Source organism: Pseudophryne corroboree, chromosome 9 (genome assembly GCF_028390025.1).
Source record: "Pseudophryne corroboree isolate aPseCor3 chromosome 9, aPseCor3.hap2, whole genome shotgun sequence".
Classification (NCBI taxonomy): Eukaryota; Metazoa; Chordata; class Amphibia; order Anura; family Myobatrachidae; genus Pseudophryne; species Pseudophryne corroboree.
The window spans coordinates 348,169,451-348,192,827 of NC_086452.1; the positions used below are offsets into that span (position 1 = coordinate 348,169,451).

At 45.0% G+C, this 23,377-nt stretch overlaps 1 protein-coding gene across 5 annotated transcripts in view; it reads right to left on the reverse strand.

The window, feature by feature from the left end:
- CYTH4 (cytohesin 4) overlaps positions 1-23,377 on the reverse strand; it is a 310,041-nt gene that overhangs the window by 164,589 nt on the left and 122,075 nt on the right. For 3 of the 5 annotated variants that reach the window (XM_063940648.1, XM_063940650.1, XM_063940649.1), the window contains 4 exons: positions 21,311-21,375; positions 21,150-21,216; positions 15,262-15,380; positions 6,375-6,455 (listed from right to left, as the gene is read on the reverse strand). In XM_063940648.1, coding sequence (XP_063796718.1) covers positions 6,375-6,455; positions 15,262-15,380; positions 21,150-21,216; positions 21,311-21,375 — 332 coding nt within the window. Of the gene's footprint in view, positions 1-6,374; positions 6,456-15,261; positions 15,381-16,134; positions 16,353-21,149; positions 21,217-21,310; positions 21,376-23,377 lie in introns of those variants that run through there. The other 2 variants (XM_063940651.1, XM_063940652.1) reach the window with 2 other exon arrangements.

Sequence of the window (23,377 nt, forward strand, 5' to 3'; positions counted from 1 at the left end):
ATCTGAGGCAGTCCCCACCGACCCACGATCTGTGCGAAGACTTCTTGATGAAGTCCCCACTCTCCCGGATGCAGGTCGTGCCTGCTGAGGAAGTCCGCTTCCCAGTTGTCCACCCCCAGGATGAATACAGCTGATAGGGCGCTTACATGGCCTTCTGCCCAGCGAAGAATCCTGGTCGCTTCTGCCATGGCCGCTCTGCTCCTTGTGCCACCTTGGCGGTTTACATGAGCCACTGCTGTGACATTGTCTGACTGAATCAGAACCGGTTTGTCCCGAAGCAATGCCTCCACCTGGCGTAGGGCGTTGTATATGGCCCTCAACTCCAGGACGTTGATGTGGAGACAAGTCTCTAGATTCGACCAGAGACCTTGGAAATTTCTTCCCAGTGTGACTGCTCCCCAACCTCGGAGGCTTGCGTCCGTGGTCACCAGGATCTAGTCCTGAATTCCGAACCTGCGGCCTTCTAGGAGGTGAGCACTGTGCAGCCACCACAGGAGAGATACCCTGGCTCTGGGAGACAGGGTGATCCTCTGATGCATTTGTAAATGGGACCCGGACCATTTGTCCAGTAGATCCCATTGAAAGATCCTCGCATGGAACCTTCCGAAGGGGATGGTCTTGTACGATGCCACCATCTTCCCCAGGACACGCGTGCAGTGATGCACTGAAACCTTTTTTTAGCTTTAATAGGTTCCTGACCAGGGCTATGAGCTCCTGAGCCTTTTCCATCGGAAGAAAAAGCTTTTTCTGGTCTGTGTCTAGAATCAGACCAAGAAAGGTCAGGCGCGTTGTAGGGACTAGCTGGGACTTCGGTATATTGAGAATCCAGCCGTGCCCCTGCAACATCCTCACCGACAGCGACACGCTGTCCAGCAACTTCTCCCGAGATCTCGCCTTTATGAGGAGATCGTCCAAGTATGGGATAATTGTGACACCCTGCTTGCGCAGGAGCACCATCATTTCCGCCATTACCTTGGTGAAAATTCTCGGGGCTGTGGAAAGCCCAAACGGCAACGTCTGAAATTGGTAATGACAGTCCTGTACTGCAAATCTCAGGAACGCCTGGTGAGGAGGGAAAATCGGAAAATGGAGGTATGCATCCTTTATGTCCAGGGACACCATCCAACCCCCCCCCCCCCCCCCTCCAGGCTGGCGATGACCGCTCTGAGCGATTCCATCTTGAACTTGAACTTTTTCAAGTACAAGTTCAGGGATTTTAGATTCAAAATGGGCCTGACCGAACCGTCCGGTTTCGGGACCACAAACAGGGTTGAGTAATACCCCTTTCCTTGCTGGAGAAGAGGAACTTTGACTATCACCTGTTGAAGATACAATTTTTGAATTGCAGTCAACACTAACTCCCTCTCTGACGGGGAAACTGGCAGAGCTGATTTGAGAAACCGGCGAGGAGGTACGTCTTCGAATTCCAGCCTGTATCCCTGAGAAACAATCTCTATAGCCCAGGGATCCACCTGTGAGTGAACCCAGACCTGGCTGAAAAATCGAAGACGTGCCCCCACTTGAGCTGACTCCCCCCGGGAAGCCCCAGCGTCATGCGGTGGACTTTGCAGATGTAGGGGAGGACTTCTGCTCCTGGGAACTAGCTGCATGCAGCTTTTTTTCCCTTGCCTTTTCCTCTGGCTAGGAAGGACGATCCCCGTACCTTCTTGCTTTTATTGGAACGAAAGGACTGCATTTGATAATGAGGTGCCTTTTTAGTATGCTGTGGGGGGACATAAGGTAAGAAATTCGATTTACCGGCCGTAGCAGTAGAGACAAGGTCCGAGAGGCCTTCTCCAAACAACTCCTCCCCCATGTAAGGCAACGACTTCATATGCCGCTTTGAGTCGGCATCCCCCGTTCACTGTCGGGACCACAGCAGTCGCCTAGCAGAGATAGACATAGCATTTATTCTGGAGCTTAGTAAACAAATGTCTCTTTGAGCATCCCTCATATATAAAGCAGCATCTTTGATATGCTCTAGGGTCATTAGAATGGTATCCTTATCTAGGGTGTCAAGTTCCGTAGATAAGGAACTGTCCATGCTGCGACAGCACTACACACCCAGGCCGATGCCATAGCCGGTCTAACGATAGTACCGGAATGTGTGTAAATGTTCTTCATGGTAACCTCCTGCTTACGATCAGCAGGATCCTAGAGGGAAGCTGTATCCTGAGAAGGCAGTGCCACCTTCTTGGATAAGCGTGTCAGCGCCTTGTCTACCTTCGGCGAAGATTCCCATCGTATCCTGTCCTTTTGTGGAAAGGGATACGCCATAAGAATCCTTTTGGGAACTTGTAGTCTCCTATCTGGAGATTCCCAAGCCTTTTCGCACAAGTCGCTTAGTTCAACTGAGGACGGAAAAGTGACCTCAGGCTTTTTCCCTTTATACATGTGTACCCTCGTGTCAGGGACAGGGGGTTCCTCAGTGATATGCAAAACCTCTTTAATGGCAATAATCATGTAACAAATACCTTTTGCCACCTTTGGCTGTAATTTTGCATCCTCATAGTCGACACTAGAGTCAGTATCTGTGTCGGTATCTGTGTCAGTGATCTGGGATATAGTGCGTTTTTGAGACCCCGAAGGTCCTGGTGCCACAGGGACAGGCATGGTCTGACTACCTGACTGATCCCTAGCTTCAGCCTTGTCTAATCGTTTATGCAGTAAATCTACATTTGCATTCAAGACATTCCACATATCCACCCAGTCCGGTGTCGGCATTGCCGACGGCGACCTGACCATCATGCACTCCCCCTCCTCCTTAGGTGAGCCTTCCTCGTCAAACATGTCGACACACACGTACCGACACACTTCACACACACAGGGAATCTCTTTTCTGAAGACAGGTTCCCCCTGAGGCCCCTTGGAGAGACAGAGAGAGAGTATGCCAGCACACACCCCAGCGCTATATAACCCTGGAGAAAAACACAGATTGTTTTACCCAGTAGCGCTGCTTAATGTATAAACGCCAATAATGTGCCCCCCCTCTACTTTAAAACCCCCTTTCACCGTGTGTCAAGCAGGGGAGAGTCTGGGGAGCTTCCTCTCAGCGGTGCTGTGGAGAGAAAATGGCGCTGGTGAGTGCTGAGAGAGAAGCCCCGCCCCCTTTGCGGCGGGCTTCTGTCCCGCTCAAACTTACTAAAAAATGGTGGGGGCTCTTTTATATACATGTACAGTGCCCACCTGTACATGTATATAGACTTTTGCCATAGGAGAGGTGTTTTATTGCTGCCCAGGGCGCCCCCCCTGCGCCCTGCACCCTTACAGTGACCGGAGTGTGTGAGGTGTATGGGAGCAATGACGCACAGCTGCGGTGCTGTGCGTTACCTCAGTGAAGCACCGAAGGCTTCTGCCGCCTGAGACGTCTTCTGTCTTCGTTTCTTCTGGCTCTGTGAGGAGAACGGAGGCGCGGCTCTGGGGTGAACGCCCAGGACGAACCTGTGTTCACTCCCTCTGGAGCTAATGGTGTCCAGTAGCCGAGGAAGCAGAGCCTATCATTTAAGAAGGTCTGCTCCTCTCTCCTCAGTCCCTCGATGCAGGGAGCCTGTTGCCAGCAGTGCTCCCTGAAAAAGAGAAAAAACCCTAACAAAAATGCTTTCTAAGCAGGAAACTCAGGAGAGCTCCCTGCAGTGCACCCATTCTCCTCTGGGCACAGTCTAAAACTGGGGTCTGCAGGAGGGGCATAGAGGGAGGAGCCAGTGCACACCCAGAGTCCAAAGTCTTTCTTGAAGTGCCTATGTCTCCTGCGGAGCCCGTCTATTCCCCATGGTCCTTACAGAGTCCCAGCATCCTCTAGGACGTTAGAGAAATGGAGAAAATACTTGCTGGCATTGGATCAGTCTAAGGCTTTTGACTGAGTAAATCATGAGTACCTATGGGCCCTACTTAAAAGGTATGGTTTTCCAGCCTGGGTGGTGAATTGGCTCAGAACAATATACAGTCAGACCGAGAGCTTCCCGCTTGTTAATGGTTGGGTGGGTCCTACTTTTGAGGTGAACTCTGGGGTCCGTCTGGGTTGTCCCCTGAGCCCCCTCCTGTATGTATTCGCGATTGACCCCTTCATAAGAAGGATAGAGAACGATATGGTGGGAGGGGTGCAGCTGAGCCCAGAGTTGCCTTTTAAAGTGGTGGCTTATGCAGAAGATGTCACGGTGGTTCTGTCATCAGTGGGAGAGGCACGTCACGTGGAAGAGCTCATCTATGAATACACTGTAGACTCGTGCTCTAGGGTAAACCAAGAGAAGTGTGAAGCTTTCTGGATGGGGGAAGAAGGTAAAGAATTTTCCCTTCTGGACAGCCTCCCCCAGTCCAGCCCTCAGATAAAGATTCTAGGTATTTATTTTGACCATGGCGTTTATGCCACTCTAAATTTGGTGAGGTGTCTGGTGAATGCTGCCCAGAAAGCGGAGTGCTAGAAGAGATGTAATTTCTCTTTCAGGGAAAGGGTGGACTTGTGCAAAACTTACCTGATCCCGTTATTTTTAAATGTCAGCTATGTGTGCTTTTTGCCTCAATCTTTATGGGTCAGATTGAACTCCTTGTGTTTCCTTTTATTTTGGAGAAACAGGATGAATCTAATCAAGAGAGGTATTACTTACAAGTCGAGGAAAGATGGAGGGGCTGGCATGGTCAACCCTGTAGTCTTTTTTGTTACATTTAAAACTTAACCTTGGGAGTTTATTGTTAGAAACTCCTCCTCGATGGGTAAGTAGATTTGAGGTCTGGGTGTCCCCCTTCCTCAAACTTTGGTTAGGTGGTGGCCAAGTGAACAATCCTCAAATTCGAAAAGGGTATCTTCCTATCTATGTTGTCCAGAGCTTGAAAGTGACAAAGCATTGGGGTCTGGAAGTGGGGGAAGTCAAAAGCCTTTCCAGGAATCAGTTGGGGGAGAGGATTTTGCGAACCCATTTTCATGTTCCACTGTCACTAAGGGATTGCCCAAGTGATGTCGCTTCTGCTGGATTAGCTCTCATAAATTCAGAGAGGATACCGTTGAAGTTTAGAGACATTGCTTGGCTTTCTTTCCATGGGAATCTTTACGTAAAGGGGAACATGATGTGGAGAAATGCCAATGATCGTGGTTGTCCACGGGAGGAATGTCTAGGGGAGGTTGAGACAATGGACCAGTGCCCCTTTAATGTCAAAGTTTACAAGAGAGTTTCAGCAGCCTTGAGTATCCCGTGCCTTTCGGGGCTTAGTTACCCAGAGTGGGCTAATGGAGCATTCAAAAAATATGGTGTATTTAATTTGACCACGATATATTTAGTCAGTTTAGTAGTTAGATATCACACATGGATGGCACGGTGTCAGGTTTCCCTAAGAAATAAAATCCTTCCTTGTGAAGTGGTGGTGGATTTAATTCCGCACGAGGTAGAGAGGATGATGGTTCTAGACAGGAAAAGGGTGGATGCTGTCAGGTGGTCCAATTGGTGGGGCCACCTGAAACCCCCTTGAGTGGGTGGCAGAAATCCTTTTTTAAAGTCTAGCTGGAACTTTTTCTATCCTTCCACATCCCGTAGATTTTTGTGATATGGTTATTTGTTGATGGAACAGGTTTTGCATAGGTCTAAAAAGGTTTGCTCAGTTTTTCTTTACAAAATGTGTAAATAGTGGGATAATATATCAAGTTTTAGGGTTTTTTTTGGACATATTTCTTTAATGATTTTTCTTGGTATATTGCGGATTGCATTTCATTTGTTATATTATGTATCATGATGTGATATACTTATTAATTAATTAATTTATTTATTTATTGTATTATATTGTAAATATTGTAATATAAGTTGCACGTTCAATAAATGGAAGCATTCCCTCTCAGCTCTGAGCCCCACTTCCTGCACCTATGGTAGCTATGCCCTTGTATATAAGACATGTAACTGTGACAGGGAAGGTGGCCCCTCTCAGCTCTGGGCCCCATAGCAGCTGTACTCCCTGCACCTATGGTAGCTATGCCCTTGTATATAAGACATGTAACTGTGACAGGGAAGGTGGCCCCTCTCAGCTCTGGGCCCCATAGCAGCTGTACTCCCTGCACATATGGTAGCTACTGTATGCCCTTGTATATAAGACATGTAACTGTGACAGGGAAGGTGGCCCCTCTCAGCTCTGGGCCCCATAGCAGCTGTACTCCCTGCACCTATGATAGCTATGCCCTTGTATATAACACATGTAACTGTGACAGAAAAGGTGGCCCCTCTCAGCTCTGGGCCCCATAGCAGCTGCACTTCCTGCACCTATGGTAGCTATGCCCTTGTATATAACACATGTAACTGTGACAGAGAAGGTGGCCCCTCTCAGCTCTGGGCCCCATAGCAGCGGCACTCCCTGCACCTATGGTAGCTAATCCCTTGCATACAGTACACATTTCTCACCTGAGAGCATCCACGAGACCAAGTTTCATGAGGTCTTGGCATTTCACAAAGGCTTGTAGAACCTGAATATTTAGTGGATCCCTGGAGAGAAAGAACAAAAGAGAGATTAGAGGAAGGAAATGGGATGGGGTCCAAAAGAGGAAAATAAGAGCGAGAGGAAGATACACTGAAAAATAATTATAAATATATACAATTTCTTTCTTGATGACCTATTGAAATGCCAGTATTATGTTGTGAAATATGTACACCGTCATGTACTTTTAGATAATGCTAGAAATATTTGTAAAATGGATATAGGAAAAGTGCACACTTCTTTTTGTTTAATTAAGCATAAACCTTTATGAAAGTGAGAAGAATACATATAACATATCCTGATATATAGGGGTCAATGATGGGATTTATTAAAAAAATCACAACAACAACAAAAAAAAAACTACACATATTTTACATAGTAACATAGTTAACAGTAGCGGATCTTGCCACGGGCAAGCAGGACTTTTGCGCGGGGCGCCGCCTTCCGGAGGGCGCCGACGCCATTCGGAGGGCGCCGCACCAGGGCAAGATCCGCTGCTGCTGTGCCCCCCGCTGTGTCCCGCTGTGTCCCGCTGCCCGCTGTGAAGGGAAACTAGACGCGTAGCGTCTAGTTTCCCTTCGTGGAGAGGACCTTTCCTGTGCGGTGCGCGATGATGTCACATCATTTCAGCGGCGCTACTACTGTACAGGGGGCGTAACTGACCACGCCCCCTGTATGAAGTCACGCCCCCTATTGCCGCCCGGGGCGCAAAAAAGCCCCTGAACCGGCCCTGATAGTTAATGAGGATGACAACTCTATTTTGTATCACTCTCATATACATAGTGGGCCTAATTCAGACCTGTTCGCTCACTAGGGTTTTTATGCAGTCCTGCGTTCGCATAGTCGCCGCCCATAGGGGAGTGTATTTTAGCTGTGCAAGTGTGCGAACGCATGTATAGCAGCACTGTACAAACAGATCTTGTGCAGTCCCTGCACAGCCCAGGACTTGCGATCACTTCTGCCTGTCCGGGACCAGAATTGATGTCAGACACCCGCCCTGTGAACACATAGGCACGCCTGCATTTTTTCCAACCACTCACTGAAAATGGTCAGTTGCCACCCACAAACGCCCTCCCTGTCAATCTCCTTGCGAACGCCTGTGCAAATGGATTCTTCGCACAAACCCATCGCTGAGCGGCGATCCGCTTTGTACCCGTACGACGTGCCTGTGCATTGCTGTGCATACGCATGCACAGTTTAGACCTGATCGCAGGCTGTACGAAAACGCAGCCTAGCGATCAGGTCTGAATTAGGCCCCATGTCAATATATTAAATGCTATAGCCTTGGATACTTTTTTCAGCTAGAAAACTGTCCAATCTGTTTTTAACCATCAGATGTGACCATGCCTGCAAGTGCTCTATCTGACCTGGTTGCACAGGATGCGATCAGTCAGATAGAGCGTGTTAGCAGCGGCAGGGAAGATTAACTCCGCTGCAGCTGTCAGAGTGACCGGAAGGTCCCTCTGCCTCCCTGCACTCTCCCCCACTGATTGCTGTGCTGCTGATCACTGCTGATTGGTAAGCACGGCAGGATCCCCCCCCCCCCCCCCAGCAGCTGCAGACAATAGCAGCAGCTGGGGAGTGTAAATGAACCCTCCCAAGCCACCCCCAGACCCTCCCCTGTAAACCTGCAGGCTGTCCCAGCTTTCAAAATGAAAGCAGCGATGTTCCCGATGTTCCGATGGTCGCAATGTTCCCGATCGATGTTTCGATGTTTGGGGGGGAATTTTTATTACTATTTTTTTTTTTTATTATTATTAAAAAAATATCCCCCCCTTTTTTTTAACTAAAATCATTTGGGATAGGGTTAAAGTCATGTTCTTCACCTAATTCACTCATTAAAATAAAAGACAATTTCATAACGGTTTTCGGCAAAATAAATCGTCAGTTAAGTGGTTAAATGCATTTAAAGAGTCCGCCATTATTATCTCTCCGGCAGGGAGTTCCAAATTCTTATTGCCTTTACGGCGAAGAACCCTTTCCTAAGTTTTGTATGTAATTTTTTCTCCTCTAGCCTCAGTGAGGGCCCACATGTGTCCTACACAGAATTCTATTAATAAACAAATCCCCTGCTAACTCTTTGTATTGACCCTTTACATATTTGAAGGTATTAATAATGTCTCCTCTTAGTCTCCTCTTTTCAAGGGAATACATATTTAACCTAGTAAGCCTTTCCTCATACTCCAGTGTCTCTAACCCTTTAATCAGTTCAGTAGTGCGCCTTTGAACTCTTTCGAGCTCCCCGATATTTTTTTTATAATATGATGCCCAAAACTGAACGCAATATTCCAGGTGCGGATTACATCCTCGTCCCATGTCTCAATAGCCCGTTTTATGCACGCAAGAACTTTACTTGCCTTCTTTGCTGCATTTTGACATTGTTTACTGTTATTAAGCTTATTATCTATGAGCACCCCCAAATCTTTTTCCACTACTGTTACTCCTATATTTTCCCCATTAAGTGTGTAGGATACAAGTTTGTTTTTAATCCCAAAGTGCATAACTTTGCATTTTTCAATATTGAACCTCATTCCCCATTTAGACGCCCAGGTTTCAAGTTTAAGAAAGTAATTCTGTAGAGACTCCACATCGATTTCTGAATTAATTACCTTACACAGTTTAGTATCATCTGCAAAGATTGACATTGTGCTTCCCAGGCCAATTCCTAGATCATTAATAAATATATTGAACAGTGGTGGGCCAAGTACGGCCCCTTGTGGTATTTCGCTGACTACTGGTGCCCAGTTGGAGAACATCCCATTGACTCCACTAAATCTAAAAAGACCACATCCACTGTTTTGCCCTGGTCGAGATTATCGCTCACTTCCTCGTAGAAGCTAATTAAGTTAGTTAGACACGATCTGTACCTCACAAACCCATGCTGACTCCTGCTAATAAACTTAGTATTCCGCACATAATCCTCTATACCATCCCTCAAAATTCCTTCCAATATTTTACCCACTATAGAGGTTATACTAACTGGTCTATAGTTTCCAGGATGATTTTAGATCCCTTTTTAAATAATGGCACTACCTCAGCTATACGCCAATCCCTCGGTACCATATCTGATCTGACTGAAATATAGAAAATCAAGTATAAGGGTCTTGCTAGCTGTGCCCTAAGCTCCATAATAACCCTTGGGTGAAAACCATCTGGGCCAGGTGATTTATGAATCTTTATGTTGCTTAGTCTCTCCAGGACTACTTCCTCACTTAAAAAAGCATCTAGCCAAGAATTATTATTTTCACTGGCATTATGCACTACTATTACCTTCTGATCCTCCCTGGTGAATACTGATGGGAAAAAAATAGTTCAGTATATCCGCTTTTGTTTTGTCATCGTTTATCAAGGCTCCCAGTTCATCTTTTAATAGACCTACGTTCTCCTTTTTTAACCTTTTACTGTTTATGTATTCATAAAACTTTTTAGGATTGGCTTTACAATTTTAGCTGCTCTTATTACTTTTTTGCATCTTTTATTGCATTCCTTGTAATACTGGAATGACTCCTCCCCTCCGATTGATTTAAATGCTTTGAAAGCACGCCTATTTTTTGACCTCCTTATTAAGCCACATTGGAATGTGCTTAGTACTCCTGGGTTTATTGTCCATGGGAATGAATTTGTGAATACTGCTATCAAGCAACCCTTTTAAAGCATCCCACATTTCTTAAGTGTACTTACCATGAAAAAAAACTTCCCAGTCAATGTCAATTAGTGCCTGCCTCAGCATATTAAAGTTAGGTTTTCTAAAGTTTAATGTTTTGGTTGATCCCTTATAGCTATGTTTCTTGTAGGCCCCACAGGAGATATGTTTTGCTGGAGATATGTTTTTTTACCTAAAACTCAAAGGCCCGAGATTTCAATGGTTCAGAATCTCTGGCATTAGCCACCACTGGCGGTTTCTGTAGTGTCTTCATGCATAGCTTGAGAAACCCATCTCACATGAACAGCGGTGGTATTTCTGCCATCCCTGTTCTTTGATTGCTATCATCATCTCTGGATGGCAGGGGGTTAGCAAAGGAAAAACTATTTTATTATTAAAATAAGCATTTTCCGCTAATGCAACATAATTAATTTTTTTTATAATTTTTCCCAATTGCTTTTTTTAAGCATTTTGTTATTAATATATTTTCCCTCCTAAGTGGACTTGGAAGTCCAAGTCTGAGTTTTCAGGTCCACTGTACAGATGGGTCCTCCATTATCTTGGCTCTTTCTGCGCCTAGACGGAGGTTTAGTCACGCTTAGGCAATAGCTTAGGTTGCTGAGTTTAATCACGGACAGGCGCGTTGAGGCACCACTAGATACTCAGCATGCAATGCACATCTCCACCACTGGGTGGCTAATGCTCTACTAATCCAGTGCTTTAGATCGAATAGCGGCGGATTGATCTACAAGCTCTGGAAAATGGTCAGTGATGACTGTAATGTTAACATACAGTCCTGTACTGCATACTATACACACAGATGGTGACCAATGGTCAGACGGAGGGAGTTAAAAAAAAATAGTTTATACAGATACAAACGAACATGTTAAAACACTTGTTTATGCAGACACAACTAAAGATTGTGTATGCAGACACAACTAATGTGTGAAAGGAATAATGCAGCTCATTGACTTTAAAGTATGTACAGTGCACTAAATACAGTGCTTTTGAAATATGAGCGTCCGAGTCCCCTAAGGCATAAACCAACACCAATGGGAAGGAATCGCTCTTTGCAGTACTTTTACACATGAACTTGTGAATCGTCCATGCAGTGTCGTGGGCTAGCGATGAAGGCTTCCACCTCTCATGCTGAGAGTCCCAGGTTTGATTCCCAAAGTGCCAATCTTTTTTTTTTGTGTTCCCGTGACATTCACTTTATTATTATAATTTTTTTCTGTGTAATCCATTGTAAAACATTCAATTGAAGGGTGCACACAGGTTTAACACAAATCCGGGTAAATCTGCAGGAGCGACTCATTCGCTATCTAAAATACAGAAAAAGGAAAAGAGGCTGCACTCATGGGAGTGAGAGTAGATAATAAAGGAGAACTGACGTAATTATCACTTTAAATAATTTATTAATATTTCATTCATCAGTTAGAAATCCCAAATGGATGATGATAATAATATACAAATAAAATTAAACAAATACACTGAGTCACTGTAAGGATAAAAGACAGTAATGTCCGTGCACGTTATATTTCTTAAATAGGGCCATCACTAATACGGCTCAGCTGCTGTAATGAATGGAGGATAAATGTTCTAGCAGCTGAAAGATATGTTGCCACTTTAGCTGTAATAGCAACAGTGTGTCCCAAAACAGATACTTTCTGTATATAGATGATTAGAGACTCACCAAGAACGCTCCTCTCTGGGTGCTGTATAAAGATAACAGTGAAAGTCCGCTGGTTGCAGTGTGAATTCCAACAATCAAACCATCGGAACAGGTAGCAATGGAAGAATCACAGTTTTCAGCAGGGAGACGTTCTTAGATGAAAGCACGCCATTCTCGAGTGGAGGGGAGAGCCGGCTAATAGCAGCTGTAAGCCGTCCGAAACCCTCACAGTGCACTCAGTGTGATTAAAGGAGGAGTCCTTAGGACTCTTCCAGTGGACGAGCTTTATCTCCCTCTCCCCTGCCAGTGGGCTCTACAGTGGACTGCACCTGAGGACGCTCGGTAACGCCAGTCCACGGGAGAGGTAAAAATCCACCACCATTGCTACCTGTTCTGATGGTTTGATTGTTGGAATTCACACAGCCAAGATAATGGAGGATCCATCTGCTATTACAGCTAAAGTGGCAACATATGTTTCAGCTGCAAGAACATTTATCCTCCATTCATTACAGCAGCTGAGCCGTATTAGTAACGGCCCTATTTAAGAAATATTACATGCACGGACATTACTGTCTTTTATCCTTACAGTGACTCAGTGTATTTGTTTAATTTTAATTGTATATATTTTATTATCATCCATTTAGGATTTCTAACTGATGAATTAAATATTAATAAACTATTTAAAGTGATAATTACATCAGCTCTCCTTTATTATTTACTCTCACTCCCATGAGCGCATCCTGTTTGCCTTTTTCTGTTTCTTGCTTTGCATAAAAGGCATATACACAGTTCCTTACGGCAGCGCACAGGGGAATTAGAGTATATTACATTTCCTTTGTACTTAGGCGCTTTATAGCAGCAGTTTGTTTTTGTTTGTGACTGCTGCTATCTAAAATACACAGCGGTAATGAGCACCTGTAGACATACCAGTAAATATATATTAGTGTATTCTGACGCAACTAACTGTTCGAGCAACACAGTACTGTAGATTGTCGGCGTTAGAGAATCTGTGTTGTGAGAATCTGTGTTGCACTTAATGAGAAGGGATCACTGCTACTGTACCATTTACATATCTACAGTATCAATGCGACTGCAGTTCTCTATGTGATTTTCATACACAGTATACTGTTGCTCAAGTCTTGTAACCTGACCTGTCTACTGCATGAACTGTGCAGGCTCCCAGGGGGGAAGGGCGATGGGGGTAGGGGGAGGCAGTGGAAAATACTGTGCTTTTGAAATACAGTATGAGCATCCTAGTCCCTTAAACTTTGGGAATCGAGCCCGGGACTCTCAGCATGGGAGGCGGGAGCCTTCATTGCTAGCCCACAACACTGTATGGAAGATTCACAAGTTCATGTGTAAATGCACTGCAAAGAGTGATTACTTCCCATTGGTGTTCATTTATGCCGTTAGGGAATTCGGACGCTCATTTAGAGCACTGTACATACTGTAAAGTCAATGAGCTACATTATTCCTTTCACACATTAGTTGCATCTGCATACACAAGTGTTTTAACATGTTCATTTGTGTCTGTATAAACTATACACACAGTGATTTGCCATCCAGTAACTTAGGGAGGAGATTTTATCTCTCCCCTTAATACTACGGGATTTGGACGCTTACATATCCCTAACATCAATAGGCCATACTGTATCTGTAACACGTTCGTTTGCATCTGTATATGCTGTACTATTTGCATCTGTACTGTATATACTGCTATATACTGTATGACATACTGTAGCATAATGTAGCGTAATGAGACGCACCAGTAAAGTAGTTCTTACGCTGTAGTTCAGTATTGTATTTTAATGGAGACCACACGCATGCACATTGGTGATTTTAAGAAGCGTCATCTGGTGGATGATCTTAGGTATTACACTCAAAGGTAACGCCAAATGCTCTGTGCCCCTCCCTTCGACTAGGCACGCCTCCTTGCGCCCAGGCATGCTGCGTATGCCTGATCGGGACTAACATCTGTCAGCCAAGATAACGGAGGACCCATCTGTACATGCACAAGTTGACATGTGCAAAATATTGAGGCAATAAGGGACAAATGCAGGATTTCTGGTGGGTTTGTTTTCAAAAGGTTGATTGTCACCAGCCCATGAAGTATGGATAATTAGCATGTAACAATCTATAGTCTGCCACAAACACAGTGTAGTATATGTAATACAGTACTTCAGACATTTGAAGACCCAATGATCACAGTAAGCCACTTATCAGATTCTAATCGCACTCCATTCCACTATTTATACTGCATGTACTGACCAGACTGTGGGGAAGATGGGTTTACAGGCAACTGGAAACCCACCCCACCCTTCCTCCTTCTCCCCACGCATTTGCCTACGCAGTATCCACAAGGGAGCTGAATATCAGTCCTCAGGGGAGCTGGGTATCAATCCTCAGGAGAGCTGGGTATCGGTAATTGTAGCTAAAAATAGGCATATTAGTTCTATTGCGTGGCATATTACTACTGGAGTATGCCTGGGCAGGTGGTGGATAGGGGTGCTAATAGGTGGTTTTGCCATGGACACAGAATCATAGGCAAATGCAGGGGGGTTCCAGTTGCCCAGAAACCCCCCTACTCTTGGCAAGTGACTCAAATTACAATAGAATGATGTGTGTACTGATAGCTTGCTGAGTCCTAAATCAGTGCACTGGACAAGGGAGTAGCTGCCAGGAAGAAGAGACAGAAGCCTTACCACGAGGAGGGAGAATGTGTGCTTAGAAAGTGCAGTATTTGTTCTAATATGTTTGTGTATTTATTTATTATGGTATGTTTAACATTTTCCTTACGACTTATTTATATTATTTCAGTGTTTGATACAACCTATACTATAGACCATCTATAGTGTTACATAGTAATACTGTATTCCATACAGTATCCAGTGTATAAAAAGACCAACATGTACATTAACGTCCAGGGTCGTTACTAGGTTCTTCTACTGCTTTCCCAAACTCCCGCACTTGCTCCAATGTTCAGTACAGTGGGAGACTGTGGACTGCATTTGGAAACCCCCCCTCTTGAAATCCTGCGTTTGCCACTGAGAATGACTGAATAAAGACATTTATTTCTGCTTTAAACACAAAGTTACATTAGACAGAATCACATTTGATGTTCCAGAAGTTTAGGCCATTTGTGGTTCTCAAGCTGTTGTGGAAAAGCAACTGCTGCAGGGTGTGTATGCTGGGTCTTGTAGTTTCACAGCAGAGGCATATCATAGTTTTAGAGCTAATGTGACTACATATGTAGTAAAGAAAGTCCGTTCTAAAGCAAAATGATAGCAATGCATTGTGCTACACTTTGTACAATGACATACTGTATCTTAGCTTTATCACTGATTTCAGGAGCATTAGAAGGACGCAACAAATATAATAACAAATAAGCAAGTGTTGTTTGATTAAAGACAGTATGATTACGTTCCATTTTGTACAGTGTTAATGGTTTCCTTGCATTTTAAATATGCCATAAAAGATTTTGTGTATGGGTTCTAACCTTTGTCCCAGGTACTCCCCTATGGCAGCCTTGCTGAGACCTGCACCTTGATATAGGAAGCTAGCAATTTGTTCTGGATCCCTTTCCAGAAACTTCTTGTTGATCAGCAGTTGAATGCCCTGAAATGTATAATCAGTAAATAACACAGATTAGGCAACCAGAAAGTAGTTACCGTATATACTCGAGTATAAGTCGACCCGAATATAAGCCGAGGCACCTACTTTTCCCCAAAAAAACTGGGAAAACTTATTGACTCGAGTATAAGCCTAGGGTGGGAAATGCAGCTCTAGCCGTACACAGCCCTCATACGGCCAGATATGCCCCCCAGTGCCAGATATACCCCCACAGTGCTAAATATGCCCCCATGGTGCTAGATATTTGCCCTCATAGTGCCAGATATGCCCCCACATTGCCAGATACACATATTCCCCCACAGTGCCACATATGCCCTCATACTGCCAGATAATCCCCCACAGTGTCAGATATGCCCCCACAGTGCCAGATATGCCCTCATACTGCCAGATAATCCCCCACAGTGCCAGATATGCCTTCATAGTGCCAGATATGCCCCCACAGTGCCGCATATGCCCTCATACTGTCAGATAATCCCCCACAGTGCCACATATGCCCTCATACTGCCAGATAATCCCCCACAGTGCCACATATGCCCTCATACTGCCAGATAATCCCCCACAGTGCCACATATGCCCTCATACTGCCAGATATGCCCCCACAGTGCTACATATGCCCCCACAGTGCCAGATACCGTATGCCCTCATAGTGCCAGATATGCCCAGCCCCCAACTACCCCACGACAACCCCCCCCCCCCACTGACACACCCGCGCTCCAGCCCGTAGCCCGTCTCTACTCACCATCAATGATGACGGGGCACGGGAGTACAGGCAGCGGCAGGCGGTGCGGGCAGCGGTGGCCGGCCTTGGGACGGAACGCAGCGGCTGAGGAGGCGGGCGGCTGAGGAGGCGGTCAGCGCGGCGGTGCTTTAGCGAGCATGGAGAGGGAGAAGGATGGCTGCAGCAGCGTCACTGGTGGATGCACCAATTACAGTGCGCTGCTGCGGCTCCCGAGTCCCCCTCCCTCCCTCCTCCTCCTCCTCCTCAAATGGCTTCTCCCTGCGCTCTGCTCCTGCACATGACTCCCGGGAGCATCACTCGAGTATAAGCCGAGGGGGAGCTTTTTCAGCACAAAAAATGTGCTGAAAAACTCGGCTTATACTCGAGTATATACGGTAATAATAAAAAGTGCACAGACTAGACAAGTGGTTCCAAAACTAGGCACTTGAAGGGTTGACCTGGGTTGGTGGTCCAGGACCAGTTCATATGATTTACAGTCAATATAATAGACAAAACCAGTGCTTATGGCTTCTAATCATAAAATTAGTGGACAAACAGAAATTAATCCGGCCCCTCACCTCATAACGGAACCTGAGGATGACATGTAAACACAATGTAATTAATTTCAGATATTTTTTCTGAATTCTCTGTAATAAACGTTTGGCCTATTGGTGCCGTGAAAAATGTAAGGTTCCGTGGTTCAAAAAAAGTTTCAGAGACATATGTAAGAAAGATAGGTTGGGGATGTTTTTAAATATGTCAATAAAACAATTTTAAACATTTTATGACGCTCATTTATTGATTCGTTGTTTATGAACGTGAACGTACTCGCCACATGTTTTTAAAGGTACCACAACTTTCCCTTGTACTAATATCCCAATTTCTGGATTCAGTCTTTCCCCAGTTGGACATACAATAAGTAACAAGGGGTGAGAGGGAAGGTTTGTAGGAAGGAAGTGAACATATAAACTTGGTGGAATATTTTTTATTTATTTTTTTTATTTTTATTTTCTGATTCAGAGGTGGCGCTAATCCCGGCGTGACGGCGTCTTTGTATGCCGTGCACTGCAAATTTATGCTTTCTTCTGCAGCCGATAATTTTGTACAGAGCGGCAGTGTCTCTTATCTGCTGATATGCATAAAAATTAGCACTATCGGCACCATTGGCAACACATCTCACAATTGGATATTAGACTAACCCTACGGGTGCTTAGAATGTCCATCAGAATGGACACAGTCGTAGCAACCACCTGTAACACTGACTGAAATACCAGTTATCTGCATCCAAATTCACACTGGGACCCAGACACATGTGCAGTACAAAAACATAGGAAAACTGCGCAAACATCGGCATAACATGCACCTCTGAATTAAACCCTGTGACCAGTGGTGGATTTTACATTTGGGCTGCAGAACTGCAGTCCCCCCAGCTAACATCCACCACCCAGCTCAGTGTCAGTGAAGCCAGATACAGTCCATGAGACTACACTGGCTTCACGGTATGTGGTTAAAATACCGCCCATCGGGATCCCAGTGGTTGCAATACTGGCAACGTAATCCCAATAGGGGTACTAGTCCACCACCGAAATACCACCAAGGTAGCTGATTCTCTCTCTATGGGTGTCCACAACTCCCTTAGTGGGAGAATATAACCTGTGGCGAGGAAAGCGAGCCACCATGCCTGCATCGTGGTAAGCGCAGTGAGCCTGAAAGGGGCCTCAATGCGCTCGCCCTGCCGACAGTATTCTGGCGCCTGGGATACCGATGTCGGTATAGTGACATTCGGCATCCCGTACGCCAGGATCCCATACCGATCCTGGCTTCACTATAGCTGCCAGTGACTTCCTATTGAAAGTCCTACCAGTCAGTCACAGACACTGCAGGCAGTCACATTGGGAGGTGTTTCCTCCTTTTGGGACTGCCAGACCTTGCTTTGATTAGCAGAGATCTGGCTTCCCTGCCTCGTCAACCCTAGCCGGCTTCTATGGGATGCTACCAGTTCAGTCCATAGAAGCCGGGGGAGTGTGCTTGCTCAGTCCAGCCACCGCAGGTGCACATGCGCTGGTGCATTGGTCCCAGCCAGGGTCGGTTCTAGACCTTGTGGCGCCCAGGGTGAAAGTTTACTTTGGCAACCCCCCCATTCAAAACAGGATTAGTGCGGGCCCAAGACGTGCAGCAAAAATAGTGGTGTGGCTTCATGGGGAAGAGGCGTGGCCACAGAATAGTACCAATTCACATTACACCGCACAGTAGTGTCTGTCAGTCACATTACATCACACAGTAGTACCCCTTATACACATTAGACCATGTTAGAGCCCCTTACACACATTACACCACAGTAGAGCAGAGTCCCTTATACACATTCACCAGGTAGAGTCCCTTATACAACACAGGAAAAACAAAAACACAGGAAAAAAAACCTGATTCATGACCTTCACATTATTTGTAATTTTTCCTCCTTATAGCAATGCCCCTTACACATTATTCCACACACCGTAATGCCCATTATGCATTATGCCACGCACACAGACATTGAAATAAATAATTACTGCACTAAATTATTATTATTTTTTCAGTTGAAAATGTATAGGGCTATTGGCCAGCCCATAGAAAACACAAATTGCTTAATGGGGAAAAAAGTAAGCGTGTTATCGCTGAAGTGGTTATATATACCTTAAGTTGGGCGGTAAATTAAGCTGCCAACACCCAGACTGAGATGTGGTGCTGCTGGTCCATCCAGGACTGCAGCGGCTGCTCCCAGAATGCTGTGTGGTGCGAGAAGAAGTCAGATGTAGACGTGCACTGCATGCCATTCTGGGAAAGTGGGAGGGTCAGCGCTGACTGCGATATGCTGGCAAAAAACATGGCGGTGGGCGATAGCAAGCGGGGCACCGGCGGGGTGACTGCAGCAGCACCATTAGACCACAACGCCCTGGGCAATAGCCCTGCTTGCCCGCACCAAGAACCGCTCCGTCCCGGTACCTGACGGATCCATTTGCGCAGGTGCCGGGACCCAGCTGATGGGCTGACTGTCTCCTCTCCTTCTCTCTCCTCTCCAGGCATGCATGGGTAGCAGCAGCACCCTTACCACCATCAGGAGGGAGCCAACACTGCCTGTGACTATATAAGGATTCTATCAGTCCCATCCTGCTCTATATAAAAGTGTAGGCGCATTTTCCCACTTTGAGTAAAAGCCGAGTACACACAAAAAAATTATTAGGCCAATCAGACGATAATTGTATGATTGGCCCGATAATTGTATAATGTGTCTGCAGGGGTGATAGCCGCTAAACTGTTTCAAGCGCTCCTGCAATGGTCAGATCGGGAGGTCTGGATCTGATGTGCTGCACATACTATCTCATTACAAACCTCCTGATAGCACAAAATAATATACACATTGCATGGGTGCAGACCGATTCCATAATCACTCTGTCAGGTCAGAGCATTTAATGAATGTGCAGGATTTATCTGCAGGTGTGCACCCAGCATTAGTAATCATGGGGGTCATTCAGATCTGATTGATGCTGTGCGTTTTCGCATAGCGGGCGATCAGGTACTAACTGCGCATGCGTATGCCCCGCAATGCGCATGCGCGTTGGACAACAACAAAGGGCATCGCTGGCCAGCAACAGGATGGTGCTAAAATTCTAATCGCATGGATGTTCACAAGGTGATTGACAGGAGGAAGCCCTTTGTGGGTGGTAACTGACCGTTTACTGGGAGTGGGCGTGCCCAAGCGTTTTCAGGGAGGGTGTGTGACGTCAGCTCCGGCCTGATCAGCCTGATTCTATTGCACTGGAGGAATAAGTCCTGCGCTGCACAGAGACTGCACAAAGTGAATTTCAGCAGCTCGGCGTACACACTCCTCCAGTAGGCGGCGACTATCTGAATACAGGACAGCAAAATTAGCAGCCCAGCGATCAGATCTGAATGACCCCCCCCCATGTTACAACCATAGATTGTAAGTTTGCGAGCAGGGCCTTCCTACCTCTATGGCTGTTTGTTATTACCCAGTTTTGTCTTATCATTGTGTCCAGTTAGAAAGTGCAACGGAATTTGCTGCACTATATAAGAAACTGTTAATAAATAAATAAAATGATGTTTGTATAATACTTGTCTATATTAAAGTGTGTTCACCACATCCTTTCTTAATGTTACTCATTCAGCAGACCACACTCACTAGCCCTGTGCTGGTAAAGTGCCTGTGGTGGAAGTCCTGCCCGTGCATCATGTATTGTATCATAAATGTGAAACTGTTTATTATTACAATAAAAGGACTATGCAGTAGATAGGCTTACCATACTGTCCCTTTAAACCGGGACACTCATGAATTACACAGGTTCTATGGCTGGCTGAGCTCAAGCCTAAATTTCACCTGGTTTCAAACAGCCACAGAACCTGTGTAATTCATGTGTGTCCCAGTTTAAAGGGATAGAATGGTAAGTCTACCTATAGAAGACTCATGAACCGGATATCTTCCTAGCATTTATTATATGCAATGATACCATTACTTATTATAATAAATATTCCTACACTATATTTATTAACATTATTCACATCATACTTGCCTACTCTCCCAGAATGGCTGGGAGGCTCCCAAAAATCATGTGACAGTCCTGTCCTCCGTACCCGGGAAAGAAGACAAGCCTTGCAGAGAGGGGTTAGTCGCCCACAAACCCCCGCATCCATTTACACCATCCCTCCGCTTTCCCACACTGCTGCACGCTGATGGAAAGGGGGTGGGGTGATGGTGTGATTTGCGTCAAATCGCTTGATTGTAGCCCCGCCTTACAATGCCTGTAATTTGGGCAATTTAAAGCAGGAGGCAGCGCCGTGATGACACGATCTCGCCTCCACTCTCCAGCACTGCCTACCCACACACCGATGCCCCTCCCCCTATTGAGCCGATTTGGCTGCCTCCTTGATTAACATTTACATATATATACTGCCAGCATATTCACTTGCATTTTTACAATTGGATATTAGTAACATGCCATAATATAGGCTGCAATCATTTCCAGTTGCTTTTCACTCACCTTCTCTGGGTCCATGTTAAACTTCCTGTTAGCACTGAGCAATTCATTCTCCTTCTCTATTTTACGGCTACAAGGTAACGCAAACAGGTGTTACTATACATTACTATAATCATTACATACCCCATCGCTTACACTCAGGTCACACAGTAAGATTTCCTCACCTTATCTGCAGGCGCTCAAAATCGTCTATTTCTGACACTATTTCCGTTATTTCACTCTGCAAGTTCTGTGAGCGAAAACCAGAAGAATTGTACAGAGAGTAGACAATGGGAAAGACAGGAAAATGAAAGCTGGTAGAAGGAGGTAGAAACTGAAAGGAGTAATGTGTATGGGGTCACTCAGTAACTGATACTATGGTGTATATGTAATCAATTGCGAGCAGGGAGGTTTCAACAATCTCAGATGTAGATTAAAGGGGTAAAATTAGCTTTATACTTCCTCCACCATTATTCTAACCATGCAGGGGTCCATCAATCTACAGTATCTACTTTACAAAGTTTATTCCTTTAACTAAAAATTATGGACTCCTTTGCTAATATAATTGTAGACTCTATTGCTACCGTCAGTGTTTATAAAGATTGACCACAGACATTTAAAGACAATTTACTGGAAGTAAGAGATAAAAGGTCGAATTATGGTACTGTGTATACTGTAAATGTAAGACATTATCCTGATTTATGTTAAGTGATTTTATACCATATATTTATATTGTATATGATTTCAACAGAGCATTCATTTTGTTTCTGTATTTTTTTGTGAAGCATGTACTAAATATTAATAGTTAAAAACATGGGGGGTGATTTATCAAAGTTTAGAGAGAGATAAAGAACTATACAATCAGCTTCTAACTGTCATATTACGGTCCGTGTTTGAAAAATGACAGTTAGCAGCTGATTGGTTGGCATACTTGCTTACTTTTGAAAAAGCATTTCAGGGAGTTTGTAAAAGCAACACCTTTGAGCACAATGTTAAAGTGGAAGTGTACTTGTCCGTCTGTTCATTGTTGTAAGTACAGTAAGATCTAATTGATGAAAAGACACTGACACTTTTCAGGACTTGTTCATGTATTGAGTTCCACTCACATTTGGTTCCATATAAGTGGCTATGAGAAACCCTATTTGATAATGCATGTAGCCACAGGGATCATTGTGCCTTAAAACCAATGCAGGGCATGGCACTGATGATCCCATCTCAATGTATAAAGCTCTGATTATTTTTTTTTCCATGTACATAACAGCTACATAATGTGGGTAAGGTGCAATTGCTAGGCTCTTCAGGGAGTCAGGGCGATTGCTGCTATTTCAGGGAGTCTCCCTAACATTCAGGAAGAGTTGGCAAGTAGTTTGGTTGGTACTTTGTCTCTCTCCACTTTCTCTCTCTCTCCAAGCTTTGATAAATCTCCCCCATACTGTTTACAGACCCAGTTATAAATTCAAACAAAAGAGTGTTTCCTCTTTGTATGATTTTTCTCTTCAGAATATGAATGTCTTTTATTACATGGGGGATTTAGAAAAACTGGTGCACAGAGTAGCCATAATTTGTATTTGCATAATGTACAATAGCTTAAAAAATGAAAGTAGTGTACATCTCTGACAAGCTATTGCATACCTGCCTACATTGGAGGTGTACAGATTGGGACAGGGGCAGTGGCAGAAGTACCAGAGACCATGGAGTCAGTCGCCTTCAAGTGCCAGTACAGAAGGGGGCACCCCTACCATCTCCATTTAGGCTGGTAAATGGTGAATAAGTGCAGGAGGAATGACTCATGTATTAGCTACTTTACAGATATGAGTGCTTGTGTAAGAGCTGCAGACTGATGGGCACGTTTAGGGAATGCCCCCTTCCCCCACACACACACACTGGTCAGGTTACCCTGGCAGATTTGGTCAGATGGACGCCTGCCTGGCTAATAAAGAGACAATGTGGGTGCTACTGAGGTGATCGCGTTGAAAGCACGGGTGGGGGGCACCACCATCTATTTTGCCTCCGGGCATCTGGTATGAACTCAATGCATCTGGCGTGTCCAAGTCATGATGTGGCTAGACCTGGTTGTGAAAACTGGATAGAGACCTCAAGTAGGGGTTGACCTCTGAAATTGGTATGGTTGGCAGATGTGCATATTGGTACAGGTTGAGTATCCCATATCCAAATATTCCGAAATACCTAATATTCCGAAATATGGAATTTTTTGAGTGAGAGTTAGATAGTGAAACCTTTGTTTTCTGATA